Source organism: Antrostomus carolinensis, unplaced genomic scaffold (genome assembly GCF_000700745.2).
Source record: "Antrostomus carolinensis isolate BGI_N321 unplaced genomic scaffold, ASM70074v2 scaffold6369, whole genome shotgun sequence".
Taxonomy (NCBI): Eukaryota; Metazoa; Chordata; class Aves; order Caprimulgiformes; family Caprimulgidae; genus Antrostomus; species Antrostomus carolinensis.
The window spans coordinates 5,543-25,038 of record NW_010340563.1 but is presented as its reverse complement, the minus strand read 5'-3'; the positions used below and the strand labels follow the sequence as shown (position 1 = coordinate 25,038).

At 38.1% G+C, this 19,496-nt stretch overlaps 2 protein-coding genes across 2 annotated transcripts; one reads left to right on the top strand and one right to left on the bottom strand.

The window, feature by feature from the left end:
* The first annotated feature begins 3,643 nt into the window (after positions 1 to 3,643).
* UBE2N (ubiquitin conjugating enzyme E2 N) lies at positions 3,644 to 5,516 on the top strand. The gene is made up of 3 exons (XM_010176177.2): positions 3,644 to 3,898; positions 4,086 to 4,226; positions 4,831 to 5,516. The coding sequence occupies exons 1-3, from the start codon at positions 3,811 to 3,813 to the stop codon at positions 4,869 to 4,871; spliced, it is 270 nt and encodes an 89-aa protein (XP_010174479.2). The 5' UTR covers positions 3,644 to 3,810; the 3' UTR covers positions 4,872 to 5,516.
* Positions 5,517 to 13,708: 8,192 nt separating this feature from the next.
* NUDT4 (nudix hydrolase 4) lies at positions 13,709 to 18,401 on the bottom strand (the record flags this gene model as incomplete). Its single annotated transcript, XM_010176176.1, has 3 exons — positions 13,709 to 14,189; positions 15,634 to 15,718; positions 18,357 to 18,401. Coding segments are annotated over 3 exons (333 nt in total), but the record flags the coding sequence as incomplete, so codon positions are not given.
* Positions 18,402 to 19,496: the final 1,095 nt, after the last annotated feature.

The following is a 19,496-nucleotide window of genomic DNA, read 5'->3' as shown; positions in this document are numbered from 1 at the left end:
ATTTTCCTGATTAGTTAAAAGATGTATGAAGTTAAAAGTTTAATTAGAAGTGATTTATTTGTTTATTTATTTTGATGTGTTTGAGAGACCTGTTTTTCACTGGGTAACCATCCTCTGGAGAAAGTAATATAAAATTACAAATTAAGACCAACATGTAGTTAAACACTTCCTTGTTTGTAGATTGAGTCCACATCTTGTGACACTTGTGGATGGCTTACAGGTTTGTTTTTGTGGTGTGGTTTGGTTTTTTTTCTTTGTAATCTACACTTAGGAAAAAAAAAAAAATCTTTAAGGAGTTTAGTTTCCTGACCTGGTGCATAGTGTTGCCCTGTATACTGACAGCTGTTTCTCAAATATGACTTATTTCTTCAAGTCTTATGGCAAATCAACTTGATTTTAGTATCAACATTTCTTTAACTGGCCATCTTACTGTAAAATGTGGAAGTCAAGTCCCTAATATCACCTTAGAACTGGACCTACTTGTATGTTCAGTCATTTCATGTGCTTAGACCTTAAAATGTAACTTTTTGATTAATTTCTGCCTTCTGTTCCAAAATATATTGAAGATATTATTATAAATGCCTTCATAATTGAAGGGCAAAAGCCTTGTTTACTCTCAGAATTTAGCAGGTGGTGTTGATATATTTAGGTATAAACATTTAACGTTCTTCTAATAAATGGCATCTTTTTTGTGTTTTTCATGGTCTTAACAAGCTTGTCTGTGTTGCACTGTTTTAAAAAGAGGCCTTTTCTGAACTACAGATGAAGTGGTGACGTGTGTTGGCAGGAGTCACGACCCCTCGTTTTGTGCGCGTCGGAGAAGTTCAGGCCGGTGTTTGCTCTCGGCTGATGGCCACGCTGCAGCCTGGGGCACACCAAGGGTGGGTGATGACCAGTTCCCTCACCGAGCTCTTGCCAGTGTTCCTCCCTCCTCATCTCTGCTTGGAAACGGCTACAGTGCCGCTGATAGCGGCGCATGGTGCGGGAAGCGAGGCCCGCTTGCTTAAAGCGTTTTTCATCTAATATTAATGTTCACAGGGGGCCTGTATGGGTTCTGAGCGGCCTCAGCACTAGCGCAGCTGTATGCAGCACAAATGCTTCCCTTTGCACCCCCCTTTTCCATGGTGTTCTATAGCAAGATAACCTCATCCACGTGATGTAGAGGCATAAAGGACATACTAGCACTGGTAGAGACCCTTCAGTATCATGCGGTACCTTGATTAAAAGAATAGTTTTTCTCACACATGGGCGCTCTCATTGTTTATTGACAATGGTTTTTAGCATCAGAATGTGCAGCTCAAGCCAGGCATTCCTCCCTCAGTTACTCTGGCAGGCAGAAGTGCTGATGCTGCTGCCAGAGAACTGCTGATTCTGGGTTATTTTAAGCCAGGATTGCCTGCCCGGTATGGTTACAGTCAGCATACTGGCATACCTAGGAAGGCAATCCAGGGACATGAGTGACTGAGTGGGGGCTATGGACTGCTGAGATCAGCCCAGCTATTAAAATGTGTTACCCTTTATATTTTTTTTATATATATTAAAAAAAAAAAAAAAAGTCTTAAATTTGAGCATGCCCATAAGAACTAAACGCACAATTTTACCTACTAACGTGTCTGGCAAAGTCCAGGTGGCAGCAGCTGTGAAGAAGTTTAAAAATTGGGTCTTTTCATGAAGTTCTTTAATTTCAAGTTGGCTTGCTGTATTACTTTGTATTTGGTGTAAGACACTGTTCCCTCTGCCAACACTGTCAAATTGTAATATGTATATGGTCCTTTATAGGTGGAAATCCAAATTGTCCCAGTTACCTGTGGCAGCACTCGTACTGAAAGCTTGCTGAAAGAAATGATGTTTTATGCTTTTACAGGGATAATCTGTAGTTTCTTACTGACTTTCATACCAGTGGCCTAAAGCTTTAAGCTATAACTGCTTTTCTACAGAGTTACCGTACAAGTAAATAGCCAGCACAACGCTATTTCTGAGTATGTTATAAATTTATATGTAAATAAAACATACTTGCAGAAGTGAATGTAGTCAGCTTCAAGCTCCAGCTTGGATGGCCTTCCAGTCAGGTGTGTAAGTGATGCTGGCAGCTAATGCCCATGCAGATAAGTAGACAACATGTAGTCGCCAGATAAACCTATTTTTATGTTTGTGTGTGTAGATAGTAATAACTTTATTATGATTTGTAGGACCTTGACAATTTTGAGATGAATAACTGGATTTTGGTATTAATAACTGTGACTTCACTTCTTTTGCAAAAAATAATCAAATATATAATATAAAGTGAGTTGTTTTTTAACTACATAAAGACAGCCATTGTAGCTCAAATACTGTGTGTATTTATTTCTGCAAAATGCCAGAATTGTACCAGTGCAGTTATGTTTGAAGAATGTATTAAACCAAGTAGAGGTAATCTGTTTTGTGCTTGTATTAGTGCTATTGTAGACACAGCATAAATATGCTATAAAACTAGAATAATAAATTAATATTATTTCTACTGAAGAAAAATGGTAACTTGTAGGTATGAGATTTTTTCTTTGTGAAAGCCAACACAGAAAGATGGTGAAAAAATTAACTGTACACAGTAAAGACAAGGTAGAGGAAAAGCAGGAAGTGGGGCTAAAATTACCTGAGGAACTGAGGCTTTGGCAGGACTTCTTGTCCCTGTGTAATGACCTGTTGCCTGTTTTGGCCTTGGGTTCTTTTTTGTAAGAAGGTGCAGAATGGTGCCTACGAGACTTGTGCGGGCTGGCAGCGGAGGGGAGGGGATGTACAGGACTTGGTTTGTCCGATAACTCGGTGTGTTGGTGGGAATGGACGATCAGAATGTGCGCAGCTCTTGGCTGCTGTTGCAGCCTGGTGCCTGAGGTAGGGCTGGTGCTGTGGGCAGAAGAATTGAGCAACAAAGAACACAAATCTCTCTAGGAAACCAGGGTTTCCTAATTTTGCTGCTTACAGAACAACTTGCCTGTCTCCTACTGTTTGTTAGGGTGACTTCAAACGTGGTTGTATGTAGTTTGGAAGTGATCACACCAAAGCTATTACGCATATATATGTGTAAATATATAAAACATCCTTAAAAGCACCTCTGGTGTTGCAGCAGAGTAGTACTTTAAGGCTTCAGAGTTGGATCTGATTCCAGTACAAATGTTCATCTTGATGAACCAGACTTCTCTTGTTAGAGTAAACCTTGGAGCACTCTCTGTGAGTGATTAACCCCTTTGACTTATGACTTGTAGGATTTTCTATTTAAGGTAGAATGGAAAATGCTTTTGGTATTTTCATTGTGATATTCTTTAAAGTGCTTTTAAGTATATTGTAAAAAATAACAGCTTGGCAGTAGTTTAATCAAAATTTAAGAAATTTGTGGAGGACAACTTAGTTGTCATCTATTACCTTGTGCTATAGAAGCACACACTATTACGGCAGTTGAGGGATCTGGAAGGAGATGCCTACCAGTTTACCACACCCTCATCTTTCTGTAGATGTTCTTTGGCTTTAAGGTATTTGCCTAATGTTGTTTCTATGGATGTAGGCAAATAGCTCATGATGAATAGCTGTTGTTTTTAAAATAGTTTTAAAGTAGTACAGGTTGTGTTTATTTTAAATGGGTTGTATTAGTTACATTGCATCTTCCTCCTCTTCTTCTAGGAAACCCAGCGCTTGCTGGCAGAGCCAGTTCCTGGGATAAAAGCGGAGCCAGATGAAAGCAACGCACGTTATTTTCACGTGGTCATTGCAGGTCCACAGGATTCCCCCTTTGAGGGTGGGACATTTAAACTTGAACTATTCCTTCCAGAAGAATATCCAATGGCAGCTCCTAAAGTACGTTTCATGACCAAAATTTATCATCCTAATGTAGACAAGCTGGGAAGAATATGTTTAGATATTTTGAAAGGTAAGTACTACCTTGTTTTCTTTCTTTCGATCTTACTAAGTACAGAAACTTGTAAATTGACCCTTAAAAGGTATTTCATTTGTTTAAAGAATACCTTGCTTATTCTTTAATCTAGGAGAGGAAAACTTGCTATTTCTGTAGACTGTGATGAATATGTTGTTTCATACTGCTATAAATGTCTCTTCAGATAAATGGTCCCCAGCTTTGCAGATTCGTACAGTTCTGCTATCAATCCAGGCTTTGTTAAGCGCTCCCAATCCAGATGATCCACTAGCAAACGATGTAGCTGAGCAATGGAAGACCAATGAAGCCCAAGCCATAGAAACAGGTGATGTATCTTACACTTTTTCTTTTCCTAGCTGTGGGAAGTAGTTGATTACTAATTGGTTGGGGGATATAAATCCTGACCTTGTTTTATGTCTGCAAATTACAGAACAAATTATTGCAGACGGTCATAGTCCAAGTACCCTGAATGTGCCTGCGGTGGTCTATTTTCAAGTCTGTGAGGCTTGCTAGAAGAAAAAGCTGTCTTGATCTGTTTTATCTTGAGTTTTCTTGTTCCTAAATTGTAAGTGTGTCTAATTTGGAGTTGTGGTAAAACAGAAGTACACACCACTGCTTTTCCTCTAAAGCTTAAGGAAGAGATTATCTGATTTTAGAAGGTACATCTCTTCTGTACCTGCGATGGACTGAAAGCATTCCTACGTTGTGCCTCTTCACTCTTGGATCCACTGCAGTCTGGCCACTTCTATAATATACAAAAGTTGACAGCTGCAGGAGTTCACAATTACACTTCAAGTCTCAGAACTGATATATTTTGTATATTTGCAGCAGCAGTATAAAAGTGATCTTTAAAAATACATATTTAAAATTGCTTCAGTAAAGCCTGTAAAATACATCTTTTTTTAAAACATGTTTCTTTTTCTTTACAGCCAGAGCATGGACTAGGCTATATGCCATGAATAATATTTAAATGCGCTTTGAACATCAAGTGTGCATCACTTCTCCTGTTCTGCCAAGACCTCTTCCTTTTTTGTTTGCATTTAATGGACACAGTCTTAGAAACATTACAGAATAAAAACCCAGACATCTTCAGTCCTTTGGTGATTAAATGCACATTAGCAAATCTGTGTCTTGTCCTAATTCACTATCGTACCGCATGAGCAGAGGCTAGAAGTATCATCTGGATTGTTGTAAAACTGTTTAAAAGCAGCAGCACGTCTCTGCTTTTAATCATTTTTCCCATCATGGTTTAAGTATAAGCACTGTGAACGAAGGTAGGCAGGGTTAGCTGTGGGGCTTTTTGTTTTAATTTTATGGGCTCCTCCTCCCTTCTTATGGTGATGCTAATTGCATTGGTAAAAGCAGCTAACCAGTTATACTTTAGAATATACCCTCTAGCCCAGTCTAACTTAGACGCTGTAGATGGACAAGCTTCATTGTTTGAACAAAAAGTGGGAACATTAAACATCCATCACCTTCACTAATAATATTGTGATTCTGCTGTCAAGTGTAGAAAAAAATCCCTCCAAGAAAAAGCTTGTGACCATTTTGTATGGCTTGTCTGGAAAATCTCCTGTAAATCTTATGTTTTAGTAAAATATTTTTTGTTATTCTACTTTGCCTTTGTACAGTTTATTTTGCTGTGTTTTCATTTCTCTAATGTGACAATCGTATTTAAAAAAAACTGAAACGAGAAGTGACAGTTTGTCTTCACTAGTCTGACAGATTAAACAGTAAAGAGGTAGAATTCACAAGATTTTTTTGCTTCTGTTTGACTTTATTTTTTTTTTTTTAGCTTGTGTTATGGGGGTGACCTTACCTAGCCAATTGAATATGAAATTGCATTTGGAGTGACTTTTAGAAACAAGTCTCTGATGTAACCATTGTAACTGTAATTTTAGTAATGCATTGATGCATTTTCATGGAAGTAACCATAATCAAGTAGGTGACAGCATTAATTGTAAGTATCTGCATAACTTCTAAGTTCTTTAATTCCTGCCCCCTATTAACATGAAATACCAGTGTGCAGAACCACTGTTAGAGCCAGCTTGTGTATTGACTGATGTTTGCTTAACCACTTAGAGCTAGCACCTTATACCACTGGTTTTCTCTGCAAGCCTTATTAAGCTACTTGATTGAGCAGTTGGTCTGCTTAAATAGCAACAAAGCTTCTTCATTGGAGGGAAGGAAAGTGATTAGAAACTTCCTTCTCATCCTTGTTTTTTGTGTATGCATCTTGTCTGGGAGTCCAGCATCTTTTCTGGGAACCCATCTTACTGCTTACCTTAATTTCTTGTATCCCTGTTCTCTTCCTTTTCTCAAGCCCTCTCCCTCACAAAAAACCAAAACAAAACCCCAAACCAAACAAAAAACCTCCCGAATACCCCCCCTTAATAAAAAAAAAAAAAAACAAACAAAAAAAAAAATAAAAAAAGGCAAGCTTAAAAGCTTTTGGCAAGGCCAGCCGAGTGTATAAATGACAGCTTGCAGTCGTTGCAGTAGGGAGTGTTTTGTCCTGCAGTTCAGGGGTTTGGTTGTGCAGCCTGTTGGTATTCTCCCTCTTTCACATCTTCTTACTCTGGTGTCATCTGAAGTTTCTGTAGTATGTGGTGTATTTATTGTGCTCTTATGTAAGATGAAGAATATTATTAAAACTACATTTTCCAACAGACAGTGCTTTCGGTGGTTAGTAACCAGAATTGTCCCTCAGAGTACTCTTTGTAACGTGGTTGAAGCTTGGTTCAGAATTCAACTTTTTCACCAGACTGAGCTGTAAAACTACTATTTTAAAAGTAGTTTGTGTTGAATGTAAGCCAAGGTCGCATTCAGGGCTTGTAACAGGTCGGTTGTTCATCAGAGTGGGTCAGCACCATTAACCCTGCCGCCTTGTTACAAATAAGCTGGTGTTTGGGTTGAGCTGGCATCCGTCCCCTGTGCGCTATTGACATGGGCAACTTCTGTGGCAGGCAGCTGAGAATTCGTGAGCTGTGCAGTAGACCCTGGATTCACTTCACCCACCTCTGAAAGCTTTACCTTACACTACATGTACAGCTTTCCCTGGCTCTTTCTCTAGTCCAAGGATGAGTGGCACCCCCAGAGGACAGTCAGACCCACCTAAGCGCACCCTTTGAAAGTGGCTTTCCCTTCCTTCGGTAGAGAAACAGCACCTGAACTGGCACTTACAAAATCTAGCTTCAAACTAGGTGGGGATGAATCCAGACCTAAGGTCATTGAGCCAGGTGACTAGGTATTTGCATGTTCAAGGCTTAACATTTGGCTAGAGTTGGCAGCTAATCAGAGGATGTAATTAATAATAGAGTAAGTTCTTGATGGAATATTGTTGATATATTAATAGAAAAATTTCTCTGTTTCCATTTGCTAGTGACTGAATAAAGAGGATTATAGAACCTTTGGAGTACACAGTAACCAGTATGTGTCTGGGTTCTTTTTTTAACTATCATCTCAGCAGATTTGAGATTTTATTAAAGTCCACGCTGTCTGAGTTTGAACATATGAGTCCATAGTGATGGTGTATCTGAAATTAATGGTGTAAAAAAGTAGGTAAAATACTGTAGTTTAAAACCCTTTGGAGTATTTTCAAGTGGTAGTTGTAATGAAGGAAATCTTAAATGGGCTTCCTAAAACCAAAAATATGTTGTAGTGTCTATTCAGGCATATTTTAATAATTGCAAAGTTTATTATATATATTAAATAAGAGGTATTTAACTTTCAAACTTGATTTAAAAGCCCTGTATAAAGCAAAGCTGGGAATTTTGTTCTGTCTCACTGGGAGAACGTGTGAAACTTTTACACTAAATTCCTTGAAGCAAGTTAGATAGAACCTTTTCCTTAGTTAAAGAAGGTGTACGGCTACAGCCACGATCTGAAACTCAAAGCTGCTTTTGTTACATCTGCCATTACAGCTGGTTTGCAAATGCAGCTGTCTTCTAGGGAGCGTTAGTTTTATCTCCATTTTGAGTGGATGTCCGTTGGACAAATTCACAATAAATAGGTTTCCTCTAGCGTTACTGGTGCTATGTGTCAGAAAGTCCTGAAATCCCAAGCAAGAGTGGTGACTTTGCATTCTGTATGCTAGTGGCTGGATGGTAACTGTGTAGCTGTTGAGCCTGGATTATCACATGGACTCTCAAACCACACATGCTAAATGCAGTAGTTTCCTGTAGGTCAAGGAGGATTTGGAAGGCTTTTATTTTTGCATAACCATTCAGTGATGGTTTCTTAACGTGTAGCCATGTTCTGTCATGGGTGTGAGGTGTCCTGTCACTGGGAACTGATGGAACAGGTTTTTTTTCTTAGCTGACTTTAGTCTAAACCAAGTGAAATGTTGCTTCTGTAGCTTTCAAGAAAATGTATTTTCAACACATCGAGATTATTGTGAAACATCTCAATGGACTAGTAACATCAAAAATTGTGACATCTCAATTTATGTACATTCCTTCTTGAGATATATTTTTTTTTTTTTTTTTTTTGAGGGTTACTCTCATAGTAAAATGTCTGGTAGGTTTTGTCAATAACATGTCCTGGCTGTAATGTAATATGATGCTGAAATAAAAGGAAGAGTGATTATTCATTACATAGACACTGAGCTTCATTTAATTGTAGCGGGCTGCTGCCTGTGTGCAATACAGTTTACTAATGGTTCTCAACATCTGTTAAGGAAGATAAAACATTGGTAACTTCTCTCATAACTCATTTTTCAATTGATAGATATATTAAGCTTTGCTAAGCCATGTTACATTATGAGCATGGCATGAAGTTAATACTTATATGTCTGCTATGATGGATTTCATACTGCATATTGCAACCTTTCCTGTCTAAGTGCAGGAAGGTTTTAAAGCAAGTATCTAAATGTTATGTTGCACTGAAGTGTAGTGGAAGAGTGGCATCAAGCAGTGCACCTGCTTTATCTGTGTTGTTTGCTTTTGAAAATTCCTCTCAACACTTAGAGTAAGGGGTTAGGTGTGAGCAAGTAGACCACTATTTGCCTGCAGGGCAGAAAACTAAGGATAAAACCATCTCTGATTTGAAGGGTGGTAGTGGAAGCTGTCAGCTGAACACTACCCCCTGGGTGACCTGTGTTAGGAAAGGGAATTATACCCCAAGATGACCTATCTGGGTGGCTCAGTTTGTTGCTAGGGGCTTGTCACTGTTGATCAGCTCATCAATGAGGCACTGAATACTCGGGACTCCTCCTCGAGGTAGAGCACCGAGGGAGGTACAGTACCTGCAGTTTCTGTGTATCATGCCTCACGAGCCTTCCCAGATAAAAGAGATTGCTGCAAATGTGTTATGTAACAGAAAGATTTTCCTTTTTTAAAAAAGGAAAATACTAATTATTTCACATGGGAAACTCATCTCCAACTGGAGTACTTACTGCAAAGTTGTGGTTCAGGTACTTGGGTGTGGGCTGGGCTCTTGTCTTCAGAGCTGCTCTGAAGGAGTATTTTTGGTTCAGGCCTCACCTGCACCCCCCTGTCTGACAGGTGACTGTGTTCAGCTGGCTGTGAGTGCTGTAGACAGGCTTGCAAGGTCAGTTACAAATCCAAAAGACTTTAATGTATGATGTTCTGTTGCTGTAGCAGGTGTGCTCATCTCAGCCCAAGTAGCTGCTGTGCCCTCAGCAGTACTGCTGCTGTGGTTTTCCCGTCAGCTACTCTCATTATTATTACAGGGAACACTGAGGGCTTAGGATGGGCACTGATGAATTTATGGAGGGGTGGCTGTGGCCTATGCCCCATGCACAATTATCAAATTAGCTCTTTGAACAGCATTTCATGCTTATTTAGGGACAGAAAATTGCCTGAGAGCAGTGTTCTGGGTGCTGCATAGCCATAGCACTCAGATTGCCACAAGCAGGGGCACGTCTGCAGCTGCTAAGCTTGCCGGTTAAGCAGTGACACCACTCCTCATGTGGAGCATTATCTTCCTACTGTAAGGACACAGCACTGGCTTCATCAGTTTGCTGAGCACGCAGCACTTAGCAGTACTGAGGCCAGAACAGTGCTGAAAGTAAAAGGGCAAGTTTAAAAAACCCCAAACATTCAATTTAAAGCTTGAACATTCTTATTTTCTTTGAGTCTTGGAAAAGTCAATAATTTTGCCTCTCCCTCTGTGTGCTGTGCTTTGGCACACATTCTGCTCCTACTTATGTGCTTCAGCTTCACATGATGCATGGCAGCTATTCTGATAGGAGCCAGACAAACTACAGGAAAACTCTTAAATCCAGAAAAGGATGTGTGGTGACTGTCTAAGTGTCAGAAGCCATACAGAGACAGGAGAGCTGCTCACTCAGAAGAAGAAAGCAGGTTGAAAAACCCTTTGGGCCTTTGGTGTGATCTCACTGTTACTGTACAGATATTAAATACACGTCTGTGCTGCAGCTGGCAGGTGTGAGGATAGCAAAAGGAAGCAGAGTTAGAAATCTCATTAGCACAGGTAACAGTTACATGGGAGAGGGCTGTACAGTGAGCTAGGGCAGTGGTGCTGGGATAAGCTCTTGAGAAGGCTCTTCCACAGTGCAAGGACAAGGCAAGAGTAGGAAACATTAGATGAAACCAAGTATATTTTAGATGGGACTGAAGACTCTTGCACAAACACTTATTTTGCAGTATTTGCAATGGAATAACTACATCATCCACAGGACTAATTTAGATTTTATTCTGGTATTTCTCAAATATAAAAAGTCAAAATTCTTACATCAATCTTTAAAGAAAATCCATGCAAGCAGGTCAAAATGTTTACAACTTAATTTGCCCAGCATCCCCCCCCCCGCCTTTCCCTTCAGTTTTCACTTCACAGAACATGTCTGTCAGTAAACCAAGTGTTTGCCTCTCAGTGTTTTTGCACAGCACATTGTTAACAGACCAATGCTTGGCTAAGTCAGGGGTGCAGTAAGCACCAAAATAAGACTTTTCACTTTTAACAGCCTCTCTGCAATACCTCAGTCTCTTGCATCTGTCTCCACCAGATTTTAAACTTTAAGGCTATTTCTATTTGATACCACCCTAGTCTAACTCAAAACCTAACAGCCAGGAAAAGCAGCAGTAAAAAGTAGATTTTTTGAAAATTGCAGATAACAACCTGTCTTTTCCCTTTCTTTGGAGAACCAAATCTGGATATATTATATAGAATTAATAGCATGAGAAAAATCCCAAATGTGCTCTGTATGAAATAAGTTTGGCCCATCTAGAGATGCATGTAAAACCAAAATGCTTCTAGATTTGTTGATAGGTAATAGAAAAAACTTTAGCCTTCCTACTCCTCACATACCCTTTCTGTTGAAGTTTAGTGTCAGATTTGATGAGGACTGAAGCCATACCACTGCCTGTTTACTAGAGTTGTTTCCTGTAGCATAAGTGTTTTCACTTTACTTTTACAATTCACAGAACAGTTATCTTTGAAAGGGTGTAGAAAGTCAGACTAAGCAATAGAGCTTCATTCTGAAGGTTGCATAGAGACTGAAGAGATTTATACAATGAATGCTGTTTAAAAAAAACCAAACAAAATCAAAACTGTCTGGCACTACTGAACAGCTCAAATGTGTGTGACCAAAAAATAACCAAAATATTTATAGGCAATCAACTCTCAGTTTGTTAGCAACAGCAATACTGTACATTTTTACATTATTATCAAATACATAATTCAGGAGTTACAAAATAAGATCATGCATTACCACTAAATCTCATACAAGCTTGGATTCCAAGAATCTGAAATGGAGACAGAAGCATTTTTATGAATAAGAACTCAAACTCTGGATTCTTGTTTTAGCTTTCACAGATACTATATATATAATCCTGCTACAAGAAAGCCTGTACAAGTTTGCTCAATTTAAAGTGTTAAAAAATAACTACTGAACAAAAAAGTGAGCAAAGTGATCAAAAAAGGGAGCTAAACTATTCACTCTTTTAAAGGCAGCTTTAGAGCCAGAGGTACCCTTACACGCTGTGGGTATGATTTTAACAAAGATTAGACATTCTTCAACATCCTCAACTCCCCCTTCTTTTGTTTTGCCTGGCAGAACACTGCTTTTGCTAGACCACTGAGTTTAAATAAGTGAGCTGAGTAAATGGTGTCCCAATCTGGATTAGGTTCAGTGTGAAGTACACATACACATGTGCGCACTACTGAAATAACACCACATCTTCCCCAGCCCCTCACCTCACAACTGACAGGAAGGATAAGCTGTTGGCAATACTTCCACCTTGAGGTGCACCTGGACAGAGCTGTGTGTTCTTTCCAGCTCTGGAAGTGACCTGGAATAGGAGACACAGGGATAGAAAAGCAGCATCCTACCCAACATTTCAGAAGTCTTCAGCTTTGTGGCTCATACCTCTTGTCAGTAGTATTTATGCCTCTTCAAAGAGAGCAGCATTAAGAGATCAGATCATCTGTCTCTCTAGTTTCAATGCATTTACATATGGCACAAGATTGGTTTTCTAAGGAGAAACTTGTGGCAACATTTTTTCCTAAAAAAGTGTAACAGCACAAAAAAGTTTAATTTATAGCAGCATTTTACACAATTTGTGTTAAAAAAGTAGAAGTTAACCATTTGTGTATTGAGTAACAAAAGATTTAAATTACATTTATTTTCCATTTTACACTCACTATTTACTAGTTGGACTATTTACAAAGGTTCAAATGTTGTGTAAGAGAATGAGCTTTACCCAGAATAAACTTCACATGTGAGGTAATGGTCTACCTCAACCTCTGTTTTGGCTGTCTGTAGAGGAGGTACAGTTGGGTTTAGATCCTAGAAAAATTCAGAATTGGGATGTTTGTATGAATTAGATTGTGTTCTTGTAGGAGAAACCATACATACATGCACACAGAGTGAGTAATCCTATGGTAAAAACATTAAGACCAAGACTGTATTTAGTTTACACCTTTTTGGCTGAAAGAGAAAATAATTAAGAACAGGGAAGTTGTCAGCTGAACCTCATTTATTCCAGCTAAGTTTTATCAAGAGGACAGCTTTTAATTTAAGAAGCTAAAGCAATTGATGTTAAAACAGTAAAACTGAAGTATTTAAGAATTAACTTAAAACTGGGGCTTTCAGCACACTTCTGGAATAAGACAAAGGAATATTATTTCTCTATTAGTCTAAGTAAGTATCAACCCACCTGTCTCCAAGCCCAGGAGGTACCACTACTAGCTCCTCCTGGGCAAGATGCCTCAACAGATGCTAATAGACACCTCTAACATAAGGGTGCTCCTTGGGTAAGTCTGACTTTCCTCTATACATTTTTAAATGACAGACTGCAGGAACACTACATGAGATGCTTCTCATTGAAGATTAGAAGCTGCAGTGTCATGACACCACAAACAAAACATGTAGCAAAATGCTAAAAGGAAAGAAGTGGGGGAAGAGTGATCTACAATGCTTTTCATGTAAATCTTCTGACAGTTAGTTCATCAGCTGACTAAGTAATGAAAACAAAAGTCTAGTGGATAGTTTTGGTAGTTGCAAGACAAAGTTATATATTACATGAAGATTGCATAGGACAAGGCAACCTTTTGGATAACTGAGGCAAGCAATGCTTAGTGTTGGTATCCTTTGCTCTCGGTGGGCAGAGTGTGGTTTAGTGCTTTACTGCAGTCACACTCGTGCATCTCTGCCTTCAACACACCCATTTACCCAAATAGTGCCGTCGTAAGATCTTGGCGCTTCATTTTCAGATACCAAATAAGAGTTTTGTATAAGACTATTTGCTCAAGCTTTTTTCTAAGCAAGTATTCTTGCTAAACTACTAACTGACTGACAAGTCTTAAATAAGCTGAACAGCACTGAGATGCATATTTTATTTTAGCAGATATGGAAATTTATATACTCAAGTTTTTTTTTTTTTTAAAAATGGCCTATTAAGGCATCTTAAAAAAATCCATATATGGCTTTGGCTTGCTGAAATACTATTTTACATTGTTAAAAAGGAAAAACATGTTCAAATAAATCTGACATTATGACACATTCACATATTTCACTTAGAATTGACTGTTATACAGATGCCTACATGTGATCACAGATGTCTTCCCTTGTGATGACATGAATAAAAAGGTAATCCAAATGTTTATCTCACAGTAGAGGGCAACCCAGAAGTCTGTGCAGAAGTGACATATAAGGAGTTATTATCTGGAAGAGGGGGAACCACAGAATTTCCATTAGTGGGTGAACAGCTCAGTTTCAGTTTTTCCAAGTACTCTGCATGAACAGGCTTGTGACACTGAAGGACCTTGATTGCATCTTCTACTTTAAACCACTCTCTTTTCCTTCCTAAATGAGTATAATCCACAAAGACAAAGTGTTACACATTTGTTAACAGCACCATTTGCTCCTATCTCATAATTCATTTTTTCCTAATTTCTTTTACTTCAGAAGTTCCAGTTGTCAGGCAAAAGATACAGAGTAAAAAGACACTGAAAGAGCTTATGAACAAAAGAGATTCACTCAAGCTTACTGAAATTCCTAATAAAGACTTTCAGATAACTCTTGTGAAGTAGATCTGGGCAGAAAGATCATATGACTGTTCATATGCTCCAAAAGCCACACACAGTCCTTACAGAAAAGGATACTATTATTTAAATGACTTAATACTTGCCTTCCTGCATTGTCATGCCTAGCACAAAACCAATCTGAAGAAGGAACCTGCATGCATGAAGTTACAGAAGAAGAATGGCTGGTCTGATTCAGAAAGCAGCGTTCCATACTCAAAACATATCCATGTACAGAGTTACTCAGGTTATCCCTGAGTTTTCAAAAATAATACACCTTATGCCAGAGATATTCAAGTTCTAAGACTTATCTTAGTAAGATACTCTTAAGACCATCTTTCTTATACAAGTAAGTCTGTTAAAATTAGAGGCCTCTGAAAATACCTACAGAAAAGGTGAACGATAGTATTGCTAAAAATGAGTGCAATTAAGAGGCTGCACTCCACACAACCTGATAGTATCAGAAACAAAACATTCTCTTTCCACCTGAAAAACTGAGCACAGTTTTCAAACTACCCTTACAGTTACATGCCATTTACCAAGAGATTAATAATGCTAAAGAAAAAAGCATAACCAAAATAGGATGTCATTTTTATATTGATTCTTGGTTAACTCAGATTTCAGCTAGACAAATACACTAAATGCACAAAGTTTCAGTTTTCAGTCTAACCAAACTGTATTACATTGCTATCTGTATGACACACACACACACATATATATATATATGTATAGGAATAGATACCTCTTAAGGTCAGTACTGTCCCTACTGAAAAATAAGGCCAAGGTAAAAGTAAATACTACAGATTTTTTTTTTCCCCTAGGACCAGGGAAACTTTCCAAAGATTTTTTTCAAGACACTTTCAAAAACACCTTAGAGTATCAGACAGCAGAACACTCTACTTTTTAAGGAAAAGAAATAATTAATCAGTATAGTATTTGGCCTAAAAGCAAAATTAAGAGCTCTATCAGCATCTAATAATGGAGTTTATTCAATCTTAATACTCAGAATACCCTAATTAATATAACATAAGAGTAACACAGTATGTTTGAAGCAACTCTAGTTATACATGTACAAAAGCAAAGAACAGCATCACAATTTCTAGTAATTTCACTTTATAGAACAGAATTAGTATTTCCCCTAGAATTACAGGAATACCTTCAGAAAATTAAAGAATTTTGCTTAATACATTTTAAGTATAACACATGAAGACAGAGAATGGGTTTACCTATATTAACTGAATCCTCCCAGTCTTCCAGTATTTCTGTCACAGTAAGAACATAAACATATGTCCTATGCTTCCGATCCTGGTTCTGCTTGAATATTAGAAGTAGACATTTTAATTCTCAGCAAAAAAACTGACAGACTTACAACAACTATAAGACTAGAAAATACTATAAGACTAGAAAATCTGAAACATACTTGCCATGAAAGCCTGGCTTTTATTTCCAGTAAATAAGCACCTGTACTGAGCAGGCCCAAAAGCATGGGAAAACTGAAGTTTTATTTGAAACAGCCAACAGCCATTCTATTTTACTAGGCTAAAAAAAAAAACCCAACCAAAAAAACCCCCAAAAAACCAAACCCAAACAACCCAAGCAAATTTGAAGATCATGAAGTTGAGACCAAATTATGTTCTTGGTCATCCGGTTTTATGTTAGCAGTTATCCACTACTACTGCCCATTACTCATCCTTTACGTATGTTTAAGTTAATGCAGTAGAGTGCAATTGCTAAAACTGTTTCTGCAACTCATGTTCCTAGATGAAAGGTTATTCAAAAAACCTTTGCAAGATGGAACCACTGTATCATGTGGCCAGATCATCTGTGCAATATTGGCTATGAAGTTTCACTCAGTGAGGCATATTAAATAGACTATGTTTGCAATCATGACAAATGCAAAAACAACTGCCATCTGTTCACTGGACAGGTTTCCCATGTTAGCAGCACCAAGCACCTATTTAGAAAGCACAGCGTTTTTGAACAAAGCAAGTCAAATACAGAGACTGACAGAGGTAGTCTGCTCGGGACAGGGTCGCTGTGCCGCAGCCAGCCCACACCACGTCTGTGTGGACACTACTCCCCACTAGCTCCAAAGCAGGCTAGCAGCACACTCTTAAAGGTGCTACTGCACTAACCAAACCGTATCGCCCCTTGGAAGGGAACTGAGCTCCTAGAAAACCCAGGACCATCTATAATTACAACTATATTAAGAACCAAGAGATGTTATGCTCTAGCTCTTATTACAGATAGCTTTATTGTTGTGCCAATAACCATCCCACATAACTGTTTTACCACTATAGATTTAAACTGTTGTGCTTTACTAGGAAATAAAAATACTCCAAGACAATTGTTTGTCAGTATCATTATTAAAGGGAGTAAATACATCTATTAAAAAAAAAAAAAAATCCTTTCTGGCTGTAGTTCCAGAACACAAGCATTCAGCAGCAATATAATTTCCATTTTCTCTTTACTTCTACCTCCAGGTTGCATTGTGTGGTCCCTCATTGGTTATAACAACTGTTCTTTGGGCTATGTTGTGAAATTGAATTAAGGCCTTGATTTAATAAAGTTAGCAGTAACCTAGAAAAGTGCCACTCAACACATTTTACCTCCTCTGGTCTAGATGGTGGTAGATGGCTTCAGAACAGACAGCTAAATTACCAAAGAATCATCATCCCTTGCAGCCCCTGTTTTAAGGCAACAAGATGACAGGTATCCTGTCTTTTTTTGGTCTGGTCTGGAAAATACAGAATACTTCTGCAGACTAACCAGTAGAGTTAAAAACAGACAAGTTTTTACTGCGTAGGCCCATCCAGGTGTATCCATAAACCCAAAACAAATCAGAAAAAGGGCCCAGGTATAGTGAATGCTACTAACTACAAACAGGAACTTCTCTAATTTTGTCACAGTTTTCATAGAATAGAATCACAGAATCATTTTGGTTGGAAAAGACCTTTGAGATCTAAACCTCTCCTGGTGCAACTTGAGGCTGTTTCGCCTTGTTCTATATCACTTGTTACTTGGGAGAAGAGACTGAGACCCACCTCACTACAACCACCTTTCAAGTAGTTGTAGAGAGCAGTAAGGTCTCCCCTCAGCCTCCTTTTCTCCAGGTAATGGGAACATCTTTAGCACTGTACCAGGCAGTCATACAATGATCAAGTAATATTTCATGTAGGAAATCCCTATCAGGAATACACTGCCTCCAAAAGTTGCTTTTATAATTATAAAAGTGAGAATTTGTATGTCACTCCTAGACTGAAGGACTTCTACTCTCACCCACCATGCAGCACAACATAGTAACGTTGGATGTATTATGATCTGAATCTCATACCTGTTTTTCTACAGTCCACTGCTGTCTAGAACCTGAGCAGAAGTGGGCCATGCCAACACTAAAAGAGTTTATCTAGTATGCATCCTTGTGCTGTCAGTAGTTCAGTCTGATGTTTACATTACATAATACAAGTTTTGAACTATATAGTATTGCTAAAGGTTAGATTTATCTGTAATCCAAAGCATCAGCTTTTTTAGTCAGTCAAAGCCATAATGGGACACTTGATATACAGACCTATCAATTTAGGTGTGTGAGAGCTGACAAGTTACTTCAGCAAAACTGAGGAAAGGAAAAATCAAAATATTGCCCAAAAAGTCACATGTGGCATTTCAGAAATCCTAGGTCTACCAATGTTTGGTTTTAACTTCTAGATGTTGTCCGAGTACTTACTTAATATTTCCAGGAAAGTTCTAAGCACTTTGAAATCTTCCTATTCAAACCTCCACATGTCACGTAACAAAGGAAAACACCTAACACAGCATTTCCAGCAGAATTGCAAAATTAAAGGCAGGTAATACTTAAAAACTTCAGTCTGATTCTGTTGTGTAGATGTTAAGTTTCATCAACTCTCACAAAAAAGAACATTGTTTTTAAAGGGTAAAGGAAACAGCTCACCTCAAATATCCCAAGCAGTCTGCCTAGCTTTCCCTTTACTCCAGCCTACAAAACAAACCAGAAAAAGCATTAACATGTTTTTTAATTTAAAAAACCCTAAAATATCATTAACCAGCCTCCTACATCAGCATAAGTGAATTACCCCTCCTTATCAGGGTTATTTAAGCAAGTATTTTAATATAAGTTTTAACTAGACAGTGCTGCATCGCTTTTGGAGTTTCTAGCTGGAGAGTACTTAAGAGCATTAGAACACAAAAGCTTGTCCTAATGAGTGAATCAAAGAATGCAGAGATCTTCCAAGTCTTCCATCCAAAACAAAATACTGTTTTACTTACCATGTTCTTTGTGTATGGTATTTTATTAAAGAGAAAAAATGACATCCAATACTGAAATAATCCAAGGAAGTATATAGGGCAAGAGAAAATTTAAAGTAGTATAGTAATACATCTAGAGAAGGAATCATTAAAATTCCATTGCTATTTTACACAGAAATTTGAGTCCAAGTCCTCAAAATAGAGTGACAAATTAAACTGTAGGTTATTGGGTGGATCTTCAGCATAATGACTTAATGTACACTAGCTTTCATATGAAAGTGTAGCTTTTGGCATGTAAGCTTAAGAACAAATTTATATCTTCAACTCTCTACAGACAGTTGTGAATTCTTTTTCTAGTTAGTAGCATTAGAAGAGACTTTAAATTTAGAGTTTTACTCCAACTTTTAAAAAAATCCCTATGTAGGTCAGTCTGTGCTTAGTAATCTTAATACAGTTAAGATGGTCATTATGTTCTAAGACTAGGGTTTGTCTTTCTAGAAGTAGTATATAATGCTTCCACCAGAAGTAGTTTATGATCATCCATTTAGTCTAAACAAATCTGAGTCCGTATGGCTGAGACATAAAAGTGTATGTAGTCTACTAGTAGACAAAGCCATATTTCTAGATTTTTTTTTGTCTTGTTGTATAACCGTTATATAAAATAGGGCTTCTTAGCACCAAGATGACATTTTCCAGCCTTCAGTCTTTGTTTCCAGCTTTAACCAAAGAAAGTTACTCAACATCTTATGCCTTTATATAAAGGACCTTATGGATCTTAATTAGATTTTAATGAGTAACACTGACAGACAACTGGGCAGGCTTTAGC